Here is a 19,124-nt window from a genome sequence, read left to right as displayed (position 1 = left end):
CTGAAAGCTTGTACCCTTTGACCAACATCTCTCCATTTCTTCTATGCCCCACCCTAACCCCTGGTAAACATCAATCTGCTCTAAAAGTTTATTTTTTTAGATTCCACATAGGAGGTCATACAGTATTTGTCTTTTTCTGTCTGGCTTATTTCACCTATCATAATGTCCTTAAATTCTGTCACAAATGGCAGGATTTCCTTCTTTTTATGGCCGAATAATATTCCACATATATATATGCATACCACATCATCGTTATCCATTCATCTGACAATGGACACTTGGGTCATTTCTTTGCCTTGGCTATTGTGAATAATGCTCCATTGAGAGTGGGAATACAGATATCTGTTCACCATAGTGAGGAAATTATATTTTCTCAAGAGCCAAATGGCGAACACACAGGAATAGTTAATAAACCAACACACCTCATACACAGAACTTTCATTAATATTTCTTGACTATTTCATCAGCTCACAATGGGTCAACCCTTAGTCGACCGCCTATTTTTTCTGTTATACAGAAAAAGTAATGTAGCGAATGCCACCGGCATTGCCTCCCTAGTTATACATGCACCAATATCTACTTCTCATGACCTGGACAGGGCTCTCTAATGTGGTTCCTGTTGGGCTCAGTCAATCATAAATTACACTAGCGCCTCCTTCCAACTCTGATGGGAATACTGGGGGCTCCGCATACAGAAAAACAATGGTCCATGTGAGCTGTGTGGTCTGCAAATTTATACCCAAACAGGCAATCTTATGAAGGAGTGACATCCTCCCTGGTGGTACCTGATGCAAAAGTACTCTACGAAATGCTTAGGATGTAATTAGAGCAAAACCTAGGGCTATAAAATGACCAGTTTCTAGCATGTCCAGCTACTCAAAACAACACTAAAGAGAGTGAGGGTGAGCACAGTGGTGCATGGTATGGAAGCATCTTATTGAATCAAAACGGAACTTCAGAGCTGCAAGGAAGACCTGAAGCTGAGGGTGGGTGTGTTGTAAGGAGGGAGAAGAGTAATCAAGTAAAACATACAACTCAAATTATTAGACTGCGAACAATGAGTTCAGTTTATACTTGTTGCTTAATTAATGAAATGGGTTCTGAAAAAGTGGTCAGCAAATGTGGAAGGCAGTTCCTAAAAGGGCCCCCAACTATCTTCACCTCCTGGTACCTCCCCAGGCCCTTGTATAATCCTTTCCCCTCAAGCGTGGGCTGGACCTTGTTACCATTAGCTTCTGAGATGCCACTTCCAAGTTTAAGTTACAAAAAGACTCTGTCTTCCGTCCTGCTCACACTCTCTTGCTCCCTCTGCTTCTTCTAAGGGAGCTTGCTGCCATGTGGACAGCTTCCCAATGGAGAGACCCTGGCGACAGGAATTGAGGACGTCTCTGGCAGACAGCCAGAGAAGAACTGAGGCCCTCGGTCCAACCACCTGTAAGGAACTGAAAGGTGCCAACAGCCCGAGTGAGCTGGGTAGTAGAACCCCTCTCAGCTGAGCTTTCAGAAGAAAACGCAGCCCCGGACAAAGTCTTGACCACAGGAGAGACCCCAAGGCGGAGGCAGATGGCCAAGCCACACTCAGACTTCTGATCCATGGAAACTGTGAAATAGGAAGCAATGTTTGTTCCTTTAAGTCACTGATTAGGAGCTAATTTTTACGCAGCAATAGATCACTAGTACAACAGAGTCTTCCGATATTTTACTGGTTAATAAAAAGAATGATTTCAGACACTTAATTTTCCTCCTTCGTAGACTTAGCCATAGATTAATGCCCCTGAACAATTTTCCTATATGTAAAAATAGCTTCTTCTGCCTCTTTATGTGAATTAAGGATAATGGACTGTTTATCCTCCATTAAAAAAAAAATTAATTAAGGACTGGCACTTTCTCTTTTTGATTTAAATCTATTGGCTGGCTATCCTGAACTTCAGAGACATAACTCGACTAAGGAAACTATTAGTACTATTTGATGCCCTGAGAAAATTCAGGCAAACAGGTCCTCAAAATTCTCAGCCTCAAACGACATGCTGTGGTAATGGAGAACACTGCAGTGATGGAAAACCTGAAGTGGCAGGTTCATGCATCCCGTTCCAGAGCTCGGCACGGATCTTTATGGTGAACATGTTTCTGTTGGAGAAATGAGCCGCAGATGAAAGCCTGCTCAGCGGAAAAATTCAACTCCCTTCAGGCAAATGGGTATTTCCTCCTACTAAGCTTTGCTCATGACAATGAAGGGAAAATGCAAAGAGAAGAGGATAATTTGTTTTTTTTTTTAACATGTCGGAGCTCGGAGCTTTAATAAGTTCGTGATCCTTTATTTTAATCACAAACCTTTGCGTACGTCATCAATTTCGAGTAAAATAAACTGCAAAGGCGATGCTCTTTTCTGATTCTTCATTAAAAACTTGCTCTATTTAATACACTTAAGGAAGGCCCAGGAACACAAGAGCAGTGAGAATAGAATGATTTCTGTCAACTAAGCTATGCATATTTGTATGCGTTAAGTAGCTGAATTGTGACATATGTGTTTTAAGAAAAAAAAATTAAAAAAACAAGGGTCCTAAGTGCATGGAAAATAAATCATCATGGTATTTTTTTATTATTATCATAAAACACATTTAAATTAATTTCTAACAGAAAAGATAACATTTATCTCTTACCAGAGAACTAAATTTCAAATCGAGAATACTAAATTCAGTCTGATGTTTCTAACTGGATGCTAATGGTTTAAATATACTATTTTCCGGATGGAGGCAGAGAAATGAACAAGGTCTTGAACTCAATGCACTGTAATAGATCTTCAAGGGCTAAAAAACAAAAATAAACAAACTAACAATAAAGGCAAGCAGACACTTCCATGAGGAAATGGGTAAAATAGATGGGTTTACGTCTAATGCATCAGCCTCAATTATGCAGGTAATTGAAGCTCTATCAGCCAGCAAGAGCAGGCATGCTTTCTATAAGTGAAGCACTTTGCTTGGTTAATTAATACATATATGTACATCAAGGCCACTGGAAGCGGCACTGGACGGGCTCCCCATCGTTCTGTTTGAGAAATGATTAAAGCAAGGGAGAGACTTTGCTGGAACACAAGGTAAACACGCCGGTAGCGCACTACTTGGAGCAGACAAAGCTTTTCTTTTGTGCAAACATCTAAAGAGTGCCAGACGCAAACCAGGGGGCGGGGTCTCCCTCACGCTCCACTCCACAGACTTCACTGGACCCTGAGCCAGTAGACGTGAGAAGCCTCGTGCCTGGAGAGAGGCAAACAAGTCCTCAAAGCCCTGGAGGATGAGTGACAGCAAATGGCCTGCTGCCTCCATTGTCAAATCTGCACAGACAACGCCCCTGCCCTGTGCCTGGACCCTCAAGAGGAGGGAGGGAATTGTGATGACATTCACGTCAGCACGTGCAGACTAGAGCAACTGGTGTACAAGCTGTTTTCTAAACGGCCTCGGCGCGCGTAAAAACGTTATTAAACTGCGTTTGAGCTTTGCTGAGGTATAAGCGACAAATAAAAATTGTACATGTTTAAGGCACACGTGAAACGATCACCACGATAACACCAATTACCAGATTCGTCACTTCACAGAGGTGACCTTTTCAGGTGCTGTGCTGAGAACACAAGATCTACCTCCCTAGCAAATTTCAAGTATGAATACGATAACGTTATTCGTAGTCACCATGCCGTGCATTAGAACCCTAGAACTTACTGATCTTGCAGAAGTGGAACTTTGTACCCCCTGGCCAACATCTCCTCCATTTTTCCCACCACTCCCAACTCCTGCCAGCCCTTGGCAAGCACCATACTACTCTTTGCTTTGATGATTTTGACTGTTTTTGATTCCACCTATAAGTGAGATCAGATTATATTTGTTTTTTTGTGCATCTGGCTGATTTCACTTAGTATAATGTCCCCTGAGTTCATCCATATTGTCACAAATTTCTCGAAATTCCTCATACAGTCTTCCTCCTCTACCTGTCCATCACCAAAACCCAACTTAAATCCCTGCTCTTCTCCATGGGTTCCAGGAGCGCGCTGTAGACTTCCCTGAATATCAATTCTGCATTCGCTAAAATACCCATATGACTATTTATTAGGCGATCACTGAGCCAAAACTGGAGAGGAGACAAGACACCCAGTGCCTAAAAACTAATGTTCCACATCGTCATCTCACAGCATATAATTGTGCAAAACAAAGGTGCTATTTGCTGTGGCCATTTTGCTGTTGTTCCGTGGTATCCATTTTCCCCTTCAGCCATCCCAACACATCTGCTTTCTTCCCTCAGATAGTTCTGAATAAGCTGCCCAAGGCCCAGCTCCACCACAGGGAAAACTTGCGAGCCCGGGGCCAACACGATGTGCTTAGGCTGGGCAGGTGGCCTAATCCTGTCTAATCAGAGGATCTTCATGCTTTTGTTGAATAGATAAAATCCAGGACAAGGAAATAGCAAGTGGGGAGAAAAAAAGGTAAAAGAGAATAGTAGGAAAGGGAAGAAAGGAGGAGGCAAGAAAGGAGAAAAGAGACTGAAGGAGAGGGTGAGATTAAGGTAGAGGAGAAGAAGAAGGGCAAGAAAAAAAGTGGGGGTGGGGAAATGCAGCTTTCCCACACCAAGCCCTCCCCTGGAACGCTTACAGTCTTAATCTTGCTGCAACATCATTATCAAGACACTCGGTCTATTTTTAGCTATACTTAAAAGAAAGAAAAAGGGATGGGGTGTCCCAAATGCCACCTCCTTCACAGGATGGCATAATCATTAGTTAATGAGTCAAATGGTGAAGCCTAAAGACAAACCTCTAAGGATTAATGAACTATGCGAAGACCCTATTTATTCCGCAATTGCGAGGACAATATCATTCCACTCCTTTCATAGAATTTTCCATATTTCGAGTGCTGCTGATCTTAGCATCTTTCTCTTCCAGGGATATATGCTGTGTGACCTATTCAACAAAAATAAAATAAAAAATAAAAACAAAATCACCTGAGTCTAAATATTCTAGCGTTGAGAAAGTCTGTACTTCCTGCAAAGAAACTTTGAGATACGATGGCATTTGTCCTAGCTAATGAACCAATAACAGGCTGCTAGCTGCCCATAAATCTCAGTGTTTGGCCAAAGCCAGACAAGCTTCGTTTCATGTTGATGTTTTTAACATCCACGCAAGTGATTACGATTTCTTTCCTTATCTGTCCCATGATATAATAAGAAAGAGTGGTGTCACTGGAGGATTGGTCCAAAAATGAAGAAAGCTAAATGCTAATTCCGATTTTCCATCCATTTGTTAAGAACATCACTCTGCCTGACAGATCTAGGTTTTCTCGTCTACCTCATAGGATCCAAGAGAGGAATTTGGTTTAGATATAAATACTGGACGCCAGCCCCTCACTTTTTCTCCATGCAACAACAACACACATTAATGAATGATCTTGGCATGCTCCTCTGCAAAGCCCAGAAGCCACTTCACGGTCTTCTGCTCTCTCGGTTCTTTGTCTCCAAAGTATACTATGTCTACTCCACAAGATAACCCCCTGGTTAAGGACTGAATGTGTTAGGATTTCTATTTATAGCTGCTTTTATCTTTAAGTAAGAAATAAATTCAGCATTACTTATCTACAGACTGACACTGGCGCCCTCAGCCCGTCCACACGTCAGATGACCAGTGCGCCATACGGAACTAAAAGTCTCACCAGGGCGGGAGCTGTGTGGTGGATGAGTTGGCAGGGGCACCTCACTCACACGACTGCCCAGAACATCACCGCTCGTGTTTGCCCATCTCAGTGGATTTACGGGTCACGTGATCTGGTTTTAACAAAACCCAGCCAGGATTCTCACGAATAAGTGACAGAATTAAGATAATAAAAAGAATGTCCACACAAGTAGACATCAAGAAAATGGCGGATCCCATCCACCTCCTGGCACGTGGTCTTTTCTCTCTCATTCTAGGGTGAAAATTGATGATTCTATTGGATCTGACAGGATCAGCTAAACAATACTGAAATTATTAAAGCCACTTAAAATTTATATCTACTATTATTTAAAAAAAAAGAACCTTGCTGAAACGAATGATAATGTGAAGCCATCATAACTGACAATATATACATACAATATTACTTATTTCAGACTTATCTCATTATAGATTTCCATTCTGTACAAATTTAATATATCTATATTAGTATCCAGTATACAAATATAACCTATACATTAGTAAATTTATAGCTATTAGTAGTATTTATTTTGTTTAAAAGTGTGTAATTTTAAAAGAAAAAAAAATGCGTAAAGTCCCTAATAGGGGATTTTAATGATCAGGAATGAAGAAACTCATGTTTTACTTGTTCTAATGTGTCTCTAAATCCCCTTCCTTTGACCCTTTTTCTCAAAATGACTCCAGTATACATATGACAGGATGAGTTATCTCCCTCCCTCTTCTTTCCTCTTTTCTGAGAGTTAACCTTTGCCAAGAGGGAGAAATAAAATCAAGATTCTGTTGAATGAACCAGATTTTTTCTATAGAAAGACCTCCATTTTTACCACTGAGATAGATAAAAAATGCATTTGCCTTCTGGATTTACATGGAGGGCCCTGAAGAACTCTGTCACTTCCCCTACTCCCGAAACAGATACTCCTGGATCAGCCAGGACCCCAGGACTCCTCCAAGATGGGACTGCAAGGAAGAGCCAAGGAGCAAAAGGACTTTAACAAACCTTTGGAATGAGAATGAGGAAGAGGGAACAGAGGAGAAGGGGCTTTTCCACATGACAGTAGGGGCCTCTGAGGGAACTGGCCAGCTCTCTAAGGAGAAAAGTAAACACCTGTTTTGCATCATCCTATGAATGGACTAAAAGGAAAATGTCTTTGTGACAATGAACAGCACTTTTCCTGCCCTAGCAAATATCATACGCATAGCTAGATGGTGACATATGAGAATTCTAGCACTCTTCGTAAGTGTCATGAAAACAAGTTTTGAAGCGAATTCATTAATTCATCAGTGTGAGAGGGAAAATTAATTTCAGTAGGATCTTTAGCTCACAAGGTAGCTTTCCTATTTCCCCAGATGATAAATTTCATTTATTCCAATTACTTCCTGAGTAAATTATTTTATAATTTCTGGATTTGGCTTATGAAGATGGCTGGTGACTCATAAATGCCAATCTGACTAATGTCTCATTTAGAGAACTCAGTATGCACAGAAGCCCAGACGCCATTTCTCTTGCCAAGAAATGAATGTACAATATTTTCAGTAAAAACAAAGAAATGAACAGCCAGCATACCAAGGACCACATCTGCACCTGCTGTCACAGTGTTTTCATTAATTTACTTGCTGGAGAGTCAGGAGTTGAAATACTCAGAAATGTAGTAAGAATAGTTATTTATATTTAAGAGAAAAGTTTATGACTTTTAATGATACGGGGTATTTATTGCCACTTTAACATCTACACCTCATTTGCTACCACTTTGTCTATAGTTCACTGGCCTTTCCATTCAAACCAAGTAGTTATATTTGAATAACTAGAGTATTTTATTACCCAGCTCTGCTCTTGAAAAAAGTTCCGAGTACTTTAAATATCTCTTTAAACTTGAAGGTAAGTTAAGGATCATTGTTTCCATATTAGATAAAGATATAAAACAAGGAAAGTTCAAAGAGCTAAAATTAGCAATTCAGAGAGGGTTTCTGGATAAAGATGGCAGATTGACCTTAAATATTTATCTCTTCTCCAAACACCACCAAACTGATCACAATGAACATTTGCAAATCATAAGGACAAAAGGACAAAATGAATGAAAAAGGGGACACTAACATTCTAGCGGTTTCAACAAAGATCTGGGAGTTTAGGAAACCCAGTGAGTGTATACATCTAAGACACATCCTCCAAAGCAAGTTCTATAAAACTGACATTTTTATCTAATCATCTGTACTTCCGTATGTATTTCTTATTTCTCGAACAGTTCCAAAATCAGAGGGAACGTAGGAATTTTACTTAAGGTTTTTTAAGATATCAAGAAATAAGAGTTTCCAAATCCACCTTCCAACTGGATGAACCCTGGAAAAAATTCACACCAAGACACAGAAGTCAATGAGCAGTACCTTTACAATTTTAAGTAGAAATTACTTCCAATCTGTACTTCTATACCAAGCCAAACTTTCAAAAAAAAAAAAAAAGTGAGGATAGAATACAGAAATTTTCAGACAAACAAGAAACAATTTTTACTTCTCAAATATGTACTCCGGCCAAACAAAATTTTTCCAAAATGCTCCATTTAGAATGGAGTTTCTTACAGATATCTTTCCAGGCAAACTTCTTACCCAAAGAAAATATTTTTCTTTAATAATTACTTTTACAAACAAATTACAAAGTAGTGTTCATTCATTGATGAAAATATAGAAGATGCAAAAAATTAAGAAAATAAAGTTTTACTGGTAATTCTATCTAGTGATCACTTTTGTTCATGTTAGTGTGAGCCTTCTCTTATACATTTTGCATAGAATTATTTTAGTTTTAGTTTATTTTACAAAAATCAAATTCTAATAATATTTTGAACTAATTTTTCGTTATTCATGTCATATATTATGAACATTTTCCACATTAGTATAATTTCTACAACAGAATTTTTAATGACTGCATGTTTTCCACAGTTTTGTGGAGCAAAAGTTTAAATCTCTTGAAGACATTCAGATTGTTTTCCCATTTTTCACTAATAAATTTTTGTTGATGTCTCAAGAATTTTTAAAGGCAAGAAGTAGACTCAAGTAGGCAGTGAAATCCATCACAAATTTGAAGATTCTGAAAGACATCATCTTTGACATTAGTCCAAAGTTTAAGCTTCAATGCCAAATCCTGGTCCCTAGAGTGAAATGGCCATTTTCAGCCACAGCCTTCACAGCATGGGGGGCACCAGGAAATAAACAGTTTGAAGGTGTCAGGAATCCCCAGATAATTAATTCCTCGGAGGGGAAAATAGCTCTCCTGTGACCATCAATCACAGGCGAGGGGGACCCTCTAAAGAAGTTGGCACTCCTGCTCAACAAGCATTCAAGTAAGATAATAATCTACATTCTAAATGCTTTTGTCAGTTAAAATAAAGACACTTCCAGAACGAAAATATTTTTAGTCACCAAATTACAAAAGTGAGCTCACGAAGGATAAAGAATCGTGTGGACGCCACCACAGCTATCAGTGGGTAGGCTAAAGCACAGAATTCAAAGTCAAAGGTTGGGACTCATGGCCAAGAAGTTGACGTTAAAACCATAAACAAAATATCCTCCCATGCTAGGTTCCAGAGCAGTAGCATAAGCAGTCTGTATCTTGAACACACACGCAAAGACCAATCCTAAAACAATAATACTGGGGCGTCAGTTGTCTCTGGATCCATTTTCTCTGCTTGACTGGCCTCTGAGATTAGAACAGCGTGTTCAGGAGAGTGGGGACTGTGAGTAGGATGAAGGAGAAGGACAAGGTTAAGGATAGTTTTAGTGCCTGTCGCAAGGAGGCACTTCTGGTTCTCAGGATGCTCCTTTTCCAACAATTCTTTTTTTCTCCCTCTGGTCCTTAAATATTAGAGGTAGGTGTATGTTTATATGTGTAAAGTTGTGTGCATTCTTACCTGCCTCACTCTCCCTTCTCATGGTCTCTCCCTGAGGGACCGGACATCACGAAACTCCAATTCACATAGCAAGACACCCTTTGGGTGTTGCCCACCAGTGGTCCCACACACACCTCAACTTTTGTGAGCTCGAATTGATCATCCCTTCTGAAATCATGCTTCTCTTTCTCTATCCTAACCTTGAAAAATGGACTGCCAAATTAGAAAGATGGAGTAGAAAGCCCGAATGGAGAGAGGTTCAGGATTTCTCCAATGAATGAGAGCATCCCACACACCAGTAAGATCAAAGGCCCTAAATGCAGAAGGTCAAACCACATGGCACCTGATGGTCATCCACAACCACCTGTGCAGGGCCCTGGAAGAGTAAGTAGCCTGTCCTCAAACTGAGGCTCATCTCATCTATGCAATAACATCCTCCACAAGGATCAGGGGAAACGGGCTGGGGCTACGACATGGAAGGGAAGGGCACACTTCACGCGGCAAGCTGAGGGCCCTGAGTTTTCCCTTCCTGCCACTGCTCTTCCTACAGGGTGGACTTGTCTCTTTCCAGGTCACTAAGCCTGTCTCTTTTGGTAGTGGACATTCCTTTGTTGCCTCTCTAGCATCTCTTGCCCTCATCCCTCTTGTTGGATTTGCAGATTTGAAAAGAAATCAACTTCAATGATTTGAGTCAATTCAAGTCAGGTTTTTCTGCTATTTCAACCCAAAGGATCCGAAACCATTGTTTATCTTTGCGTCCCTATCAATATCTGGAAGATCCTGAACATGTACAATATATTCTTGTGGGTGAAGAAAGGAATGAAAGAAGTAAATCAGGAAGAAAAGAAGGGATGGAGGAAGAGAGAAAATTTATAAATTGACAAAGTAAAAAAATGCAGAAAAATAAAAGCTTGTCTCTTAAACGACAAGTATTAGTTCATATCAACTTTTACCTTCCTATATTTGGAAGATAAGCAGAAGTGATATGCTTTGATGTTTACAAAGAAGTCTGAGAAAGAATGAAGAGAAAATTAATGAGAATTAATTATCATCTACTGTGAATTTGGAGGAAAATAACCAATAAAGACCATGGGCCTGAATCTTACTTTATATATTATCATTCTTTATTTTATTTGTATTCTGTCTTGATGTTGAAACGAAAAACTTATTTTGCAGGAAGAAAGTATATTTACTTAGCATAACTGGATTCATACAATGCCAGCAATGACCTACACCAAGAAAGGGCTGCAAAGATGTGTTCGATGACAATGACAACATGATATAATTAATGTTTCTCCCTTCTGTTGAGTAAAACACTGAGGCTATGACTAAAATGAGAAAAAAAAAAAGGAGAAAACATAACTATATTTCTAATTAACTACATAACTAATCAAATAAACACAAAGATGTAAGTGTAGAAAATTGATACATGTGATGCTAATTCTCAACATATTTAAATCCAAATCAAGAGCTCTTATTATAAGGTAAATGGGATTTCTGGCACTCACTTCTAAACTGCCCATTTGACATGTGCATGAAATGGTAGGATCTGAGGATTGCCTGCCAAGCCTTCAGCTCAGAAACTTCTCCATCCCATGAAACTGTAAATCAGCCATATCCTTTCGAGCGCTAAGGGACTATCACTGCCGATCCTGAATGCAAAGCATCTCAAGAGGAGTAATATAAAAATCGTGATGGTTTAAGAATCACAAACTCCTTATTGGAAGCTAGATTGTTCCATGGTTTCTCCTCTCGCAAATGGGAAGGAGAGACCAGGGGCCTGAGATACAGCTTCACAGGATGCCGGGCCAAGGGCCTCACTCGGAAGGGAGCCAGATTTGGAAACCGGAGCATGCTAGGTAAGAGCAGGCCCAGAGGCCCTTTCTTGGACATTGGCCTCCTCTTGGTCAACCCTGTGGCAAACTCATTCTGACCCTACAAGTTGCGGCCACCCCTACGTACCATTTCTCACCCCATCTCCCACCTAACAGGGGACCTACTCGTTTACGTCACTTGCATTGCCCCTAACACTCCATCCTGTGGTTCAAGCCCTCGAGCTCAAAGCATGGTCCAGGCGGCACTTCATGAAAATGACATAATCTGTTTTTAAGCGCAAACTCTTGTCTGAGCTGAGAGCGTGAATCAAAACCCCTGAAAAGAAGGCCCAGAAATTCCAGGATTTCTAACAAATACATGAGTATCGAAAGTCCTCGTGACTCTTGGTGGTCCTCTCGCCTTATTGCTTCTACTTGGCTGTAAGTCACATCACCGACAACACCTTTCTTCACAATTCCATGTACACAGTAGGTTTTCAGTAACTTTTAATGAAATAACTGTTTGCTAATGAGCTGAAGTCACCTGGGATTCCATCGTGCTAGGCGGAAGACAGGAATGACAAGCCATCACTGCCACTGCAAAATCAGACACAGCATCTGATACCAGCAAGGGCACTGGCGGGAGCGTCCTAATGGTATGCAGTGGGTTGTACAGTAAAAGAACTCCACTCCAGGAAAAAAAAAAAAAAGAAAAAAAGTGGCAGCAATAGAGGAGAGCACACAAAGACCCAGCTGCCCGCAACATGAATAGCCTGGCAGGGCAATCCCATCGGGACCTGGGGAGAATACAGATCAGAGGGAAACGGGGACTCTGAGATGGGCCGCGGCCTGGACGCCACTCACTATCGTCCATTTTTAACTCCCCTTCTTCCCTTTGCTTCCTCCTGCCTCTCGCCCCTCCCCAAAATCGACAGCTATGCAAGCATAGCTTAAGAGCCTTTAAGCAAAAAGAACCAGCACTGTGTGAAGACCAGGGTCCCGGGTGCTGGCCCGGTGGCTGGGCTCAGGCTACACGGAGCTCATTATTCCTGGCAGGCGTGAGCCCGGGAGAGAGTCCCTTCTGCAGCTGGCATTTTGTGAGCTAAGTTATTCGCAAGAATCAGAGAGGAAACACTGCACTTTGTTCCAGGGCATGATGGGGGGAGGGCGGAGGAAAGGGGGAGGGGTGGAGATTTTAAACAGAAATATCAAAACTAAAACAATCTAACCTTCTTTTGTCTTTTTTTTTTTAACAAAAGATGATGACACTGAACACAAATGCGATATTGTCCCGGAGGAATAAAGGCTGTAACCTCAGTGTGTTTGCAGTTAAAATTTAAATGTATAAAGTGTATTAGAGTATACAATTTGAAGAAATAAAGCTGGAAAGTACCTCAAGAGGTGTTGGCCCAGATCCCCAATTCCAGGATTACAATGATCTATGCCTGGAATCTCCTCTTCAAGATTTCTAGGGATAGAGAGTTCACAAATATTTTACAGCCCTGTGGAATGTGCTTTTTGCCTTGAAGGCAGAGGTTCTTCTCTGCGTCCAGCAGAAATCAATGCCAATTCCCCTTTGCCTAGCGAGCCCCACGGGCTGACGCCGGGGCAGCCCCCGCTCTCTTTGGCATGCTCTTCTGAATTCCTATTTTTTTCAACATCCTTTTAGAAGTAAAATAAATGAACATGACCTAAGGCAGTATATAGAAAAAAAAAAATTATGCCATGAATCCTCAAGCCTATATTCCTTTTCAAGAAAATGGTGGCTTTTATTCTCCTAGCAAGTATTTCTTAGATAGATGATGATAGATAGATGATAGATGATGAATAGAGAGCTAGAAAGACAGACAGAGACATATAGAGACATACAGATACACACACACACACACACACACACACACACACACACACACACCTCTTTCCTATCTGGGTCGGACTGCTCAGCCTTTTTACTCTGTAACTGCATTTTTTTCTCTTCCATTAAAACATACTCTGTAGACTTTATCAAGCTAACCTCTTCCTGTATTCATCCTCACTGGCTTCATCTTCCTTTAAGGGACCATTTCCCTCAACTGGAACAGAATTCAAAATGACTTTAGGAAATCTCCAAAGGAAGTCTAACCCATTTGATCGCATATCACTTTTAAATTTAGTGAATATTTTTATGACCCCTTTATATCATCAGTTCACCAAAAGCATTGCGTACCCTGAGACCTAAGGCAAGTTCCGTGGATCCTTCGGTTCGAGCACATCCGCTACCAGCTGCTCTTGGGAAGCTGGACGTTCACCTTCATAATGTCAGCTTTTAGAATATCGTTTTTAAATGGAGTCATGTAACTTGACTAAATCCCTCTGACGCTTCTCTGTAGTAATCCGAAAAAAAATCTAAACTGCTTGCCATGACAGTGAACTCTTTACACCCAGATCCCTGCTCTACCCCGTCGCTCACTACCACCTTCTCAGCATCCCAGCTACACGGGCCCATTGCTTCCCACTCTAAAACACACGCGACCACATCCACCTCCGAGAATTAGCATTCCCTGTCCCTTCCGCCCAGAACATTCTTCCACAAGTTCTTCACAGACTGGCTCTCTCATCAGCTGATGCTCATTTACCTGTATTTTCTCCTCCCTCCTCTTCCAACCAGCAGGTAAGTCCCATAAAGACACTGGTGGGCCTTGCCCACGACCGCCCCCCATTGTCAGGCAGACAGTGACACCCGACGAGTATTTGCGGAATGAACGGACGTGTGTGAGGTTCTGTGCACACCGCCATCACTCAAGATCGCCATAGGTGCCGATCTCACCACAGCTGTGCAAGAACAGGGGAGGGGACCGAACGCTGACAGGAAAGAGCGGGGGATCTTTGCTTCCCTGGCCTGAAAAGCAGTAAGGAAAGGAGCGCATCTCCGAGGCGATCGGAGAAATCCACAGGCGAACATCCATTTCCTGCCCTTCATTCTATTTTCACGACTCGAAACACATTTCTGATGATGAATATGCATAAAATATTTTCTGTTCCCTCTAAACTAACTTCTACATTCATTAACTCATGTAAAAAGAGTATCTTATGAGAAAGAACCCAAAAGCTTACCAAAATTATACATTTCCAGTCTTCTTTACATGTCGGCATCACGGTTTACATGTCGGCATCACGGTTTACATAAATGACAAATGTTTTTAATGGATTCTGAAGCGTGAATATTAGTATAAATTTTGAGAGCAGAAGCAACACAAAAATGCACAACAATTGCCCCCCAAAGGACTCACAGAGTACAACTTCAGTGTGTACCCCAAAATGATGAAGAATGCCACATCATTAAGAAACATAAAACGTCATACCACCATCACTCGACGAGCTTATTTTGTTAGTCATTTTATATTTCCATCTTTGAAAACATGTTACCATTGTGAAAGAAGCATCCTAAGGCTACACGTCTTTTTGTCCCACCAAGAGGGCCACGTGTCACATACCTTGCAGCCACTGTGAGTCCGGGTCTTCATCAGGGGCGCGGTGGTACACAGCTCGATGGCCTCAGGCTCGTGGAAGATGACTGCTGGAAGGGGTTCCTTTTTCAGTGTCAGGACATTCAGTTTAGACTTCAGCATGGTCTGAAAGTGCTGGGGGGAAAAATGGGGAAAAAAATATAAGCCGAAATGAGTTAAATCCCTTGGAATTGTATGTGGTGCGATTGTACATTGAACCTAGTAGCAAAATCTTTTTTTTTTTTATTAACTCCACCTTACTAGAGGAGGCCAAGAGATGTTTAGTTAAACAAAGAGGGGAAAAAAAATCTGTCAGGACACTACTAAAGTGAAACCATGGAGACAGCCAGTCCCTACGCAGACATCATGGAAACATGGGACAGTGGCGGAGTCACCACAATCTTGTTCTGAGAGGTTCTTCTGAGGTGATATATACAGAAGAAATCCTAGAGTTGTACTCCTGCTCAATTCAGCGAAGGAAATGAAGATTTTCAAAAGAGGACGTTAGAGGAGCAACTTAGGGGAAAGTCTAGAGATGATGGAAAAGAGGAACTGGTGAAAAAGAACATAAAACCTGTTCTCTGCCTCTTCAGTTCTTTGGGAAATTCGCTACTTAATGAACCATGTTATCTGCTGTCTCAGGATTCTAAATATCCACTCTATAAGCAACTCCTATTGGCGCTAGTTCTGAAAGATGCAGAGAATCCGAGCATATTTAATCACTGCCATCTGCTCACCCAGTCCAGGCCCTATCTGTGTTTCGTGTAGCAGCTTCCAAACTGGTCCCACCACTGCCAACCTTGCCCTGTACAGAGTATTGTCACACAGCGATCCTTCTAAAATCAAATCATGGCCAGTCATCCCTCTGCTAAACTCTCCCAAGTATTCCCGTTTTCTCATAGGGAAACCCCGAGTCCTCACTCAGTCTCCGAGCCCAGGCATGATCCGGGGACCTGCTGCCTCTCTGATCTCGTGTCCCACGTCTCACTCTCTCACTTACTTGGATCCAGCCTCAGCGACCTCCTCACTTTCTGAGAATAAGCCAAAGACGCACGTACCTTGGAACCTTTAAACACATTACTCTTGGCCTAGGTACCTGCAAACTTTGTTTCCTTCCATCCTTGGGGACCCTGATCAAATGTCATCTTACGAGACACTCCTTCCTTGGCATCATTATCTAAAATAGCGCACACGCACACACACATGAATACACATACACATAGCTGGCTTCATGGGCGTGCAACTTGTGCAATTGCACAGGGTCTCTCCCATGCTTAGGATGGCTCTGTGCTTGGTTTAATGCTCTTAGTTTGATGTCACCCTCTTGAAATCCTGAGTAACTTCATCTTCGAGCATGTGTTTGGTCAGCTAAGTCTGAGGGAACAGTGGTGCAAGTGGCTCGTGAGCAGAGGAGAGACACACAATATGTGCATCCCCAGGTGTATGGAATTCAGCAAGACGCAACGCGAGAGCCAGGTAAGCACGTTAAGTCTCTGACTCAGGACACGGGTGCGCTGACAGCCTCACGAGGCCACGCTTGAGAACTAGAACTTGCTTTAAATGCAGAAGGAAGTCAGTCGTCTTCTCAGAAGCACGGATGATCACGGAATTCTATCATGTCATTTTCATTTGTATGACTTTCCCGTATTAGAAAAAAACGTTTTTGCTGAAAATGATAACATAGAAGGAAAGGGACAGAAGGAAAGGGACGGGCACGGCTCTCACAGCGCCCCCTCCTGCCAATCCCTCCTCGCTAACCAGTAGACCAAAGGCAAGGTGTTGACAAAATCGGCACGTATTAGAAGTAAAACTGAAACAGGCGAGTTTGTTCTGTGGAGCGTTTCCACTGCTCTCGTAAGAACGAAATGCAGGAAACGCAAATTGTGTCATTTCAACAATTCAGCTCTTATATTTGTGTGGACAGTGGGCATTTCCCAATATAATGATGAATGGTAAGTTCATGTTAACAATCTAAGCTTTTAATTTTTCTCTACTTAGAACGGCATTAAGTAGAAACAAAACAAAACAAAAAAAAAGAAAGAAAGAAAATGCTCTCACAGTTTTAGTACCTTTAAAAACACCTTTTTTCTACTTTTTGAACAGAGGACACTGAATTTTCATTTCTCACTGGGCCCCACAAATCATGTAGCTAGCTCTGCACACATATACTCCTCACTGTTTATTCCCTTCCCTGATTTATTATTCTTTCCACTACATATCACCACTATAAACATATATAGTTATTTAGTTTATTTTATTGTCTGTCATATTCTACTAGAATATGAATGCCATAGGAGCAAAACCTGTTTTATTCCATGAAATATCCCAAGGGCTTACAACCATTCACGGCCCACATAGAATCTACTGGAACTCTAATGGCCATTCAGATGGTCAGTTTTATGTGTCAGCTTGGCTAGGCTACCATTATTCAATCAAATAATAATCTTGTTGTCGCGAAAGTATTTTGCAAGTGGGATTCAAGTCCATAATCAGTTGAACTGAAGAGAGGTCACCTTAGATAATCAGGGTGGGCTTGACTCAATCAACTGAATGACCTTCACAGGTAAGCTGAGGCTTTCCTGAAGAAGACATTCTTCCTGCGGACAGCAGCATGGCCCATGCCCGAGCATTCAGCCCGCCCCTCCTGACAGCCCACCCTATGGGTTCCAGCACTGCCCCGTCAGCCGCCACAACTGCATAAGCCAACTCCTCAAGTAAATCTCACTGTATATCTCCTAGAAGTTCTATCTCTCTGATTTGACCCTGACTGATACAGCTTTCATATTCATCTGGAAGCTTCTGTCTTGATTCTTTATTGATTCCGTTCCAAGAGGGTGTGGGGTTTGGGGGTGCAAAGTGGTCTGGGAGGGAAGACATGGATCGCTGAGCATGAGAGCCGAGGCTGCTTTGCCTCTGTGAGAAAGGGCGGAGGCCATTGAGTGAGGAGGATGAGGGGAGAGTGACTCAGAAGATGAGGTCATGAGCAAGTGGGGACACCCTCCCCGTCTGCCGTTTTGCTGGGGCTCTCTGAGAGGTACATGACAACACAACACAACTCAACTCAGCCTGACTTCCACTATAGAGCAAGTTCTTGAAGATAGCACTAGAAACGATTCTGTCCTCACAGATGTTTGGACAACCACACTGGCCAGAAGTTCTGAGCTTTTCTTCTTGTCCCTACTGTGGGATCCAGTGTCCTACCTGGTTTGGTTCAGTCTCTAAGCACACAGAGAGACTGAGAGTTGCAGACGGGCACACATTTGGACCCCTTGGTTATTTGGCTGGTGAGCCAAGTAAAAGACAGAAACAAACATTTTTAAAATCCTAAGTTAAGGCTAGGAAGATAATGGAGTTCAAGTTCCAACTTCAACACAATGAGTTGCGTAGCCTCAGGTATCTAACTCTTCGAAGCCTTGGCACCAGGAAGGTGTGTTTGCTCACGCATTCATTCCACACACCTTTACTGAACACCCACACGCAGACACCATGTAGGCACAGATGGAACAGAAATAAAATATTAGTCTCCTCTTGAAAGGGTTTCTCACAGGAGGCGGAGACTGTTAAATCAATTGACAACTGCAAATCTATGTGACAAGTTTGTTAGAAAAGCTAAAGAGAGAGGATGACACGGTGTTTGAAAGTGAAATAAAGAAAATGATTCCTTTTTCAAAAAAAAAATAATAATGATGTGTTTTTTTTTTCTTTTAATGGTCTTGTTCTTTTTGCCCACTGTGAAAGGATGAAGGTAAGGGAGGAAATACAATGTGAATTACTTGCTGAATCACCGAGTCTACAATAATACACCTTTTTTAGACAAAATTAACATTCTTATGTAACTGTGAGTTGCTCTTGCAAATCTCAAGTAGAAGTGTGATGGCTACAGCTGTTTCCAATAAGACCTGTGGATGAAGAAGGGGCCACATGCTAAACCTGACGAGCGCAGCAGAGGCCAGCCTGGTGGGTTCTACGAACTCAGAGACCAAAAGTAACCACACGGGATGGTCTGAACATAAAAATTCCTAACTAAAGGTGAATCATGGCAGATAGTCATGTCCTAGGCCTGCAGCTTTCCTGGCAAAGGTCAGTCTTTACCTTGAGTGAGCCTGTCGATCATCTTTGTACATCTAAGATCACGCGCCTTCGAAATGTCAGAGGACAACCACAGCGCCAGGGCACGAGACTACAGAACCGCTCATTGTCGTCATGTTGCCCACATACCGTCTCTATGTGCCGTGAATGTTGATTA

General features: G+C 41.9%; 1 protein-coding gene across 3 annotated transcripts in view; it reads right to left on the bottom strand.

The window, feature by feature from the left end:
• Positions 1 to 19,124, bottom strand: part of PID1 (phosphotyrosine interaction domain containing 1) — a 202,039-nt gene that overhangs the window by 90,784 nt on the left and 92,131 nt on the right. For all 3 annotated transcript variants that reach the window (XM_016134620.2, XM_016134619.2, XM_016134621.2), the window contains one exon: positions 14,867 to 15,013. In XM_016134620.2, coding sequence (XP_015990106.2) covers positions 14,867 to 15,001 — 135 coding nt within the window. In that variant the 5' untranslated portion in view covers positions 15,002 to 15,013. The remainder of the gene's footprint in view (positions 1 to 14,866; positions 15,014 to 19,124) is intronic.

The sequence above is a fragment of the Rousettus aegyptiacus genome, unplaced genomic scaffold (assembly GCF_014176215.1).
Source record: "Rousettus aegyptiacus isolate mRouAeg1 unplaced genomic scaffold, mRouAeg1.p scaffold_m13_p_2, whole genome shotgun sequence".
Taxonomy (NCBI): Eukaryota; Metazoa; Chordata; class Mammalia; order Chiroptera; family Pteropodidae; genus Rousettus; species Rousettus aegyptiacus.
Note: the sequence above shows the minus strand (reverse complement) of the source record. Positions and strands in the feature narration are given on the sequence as shown.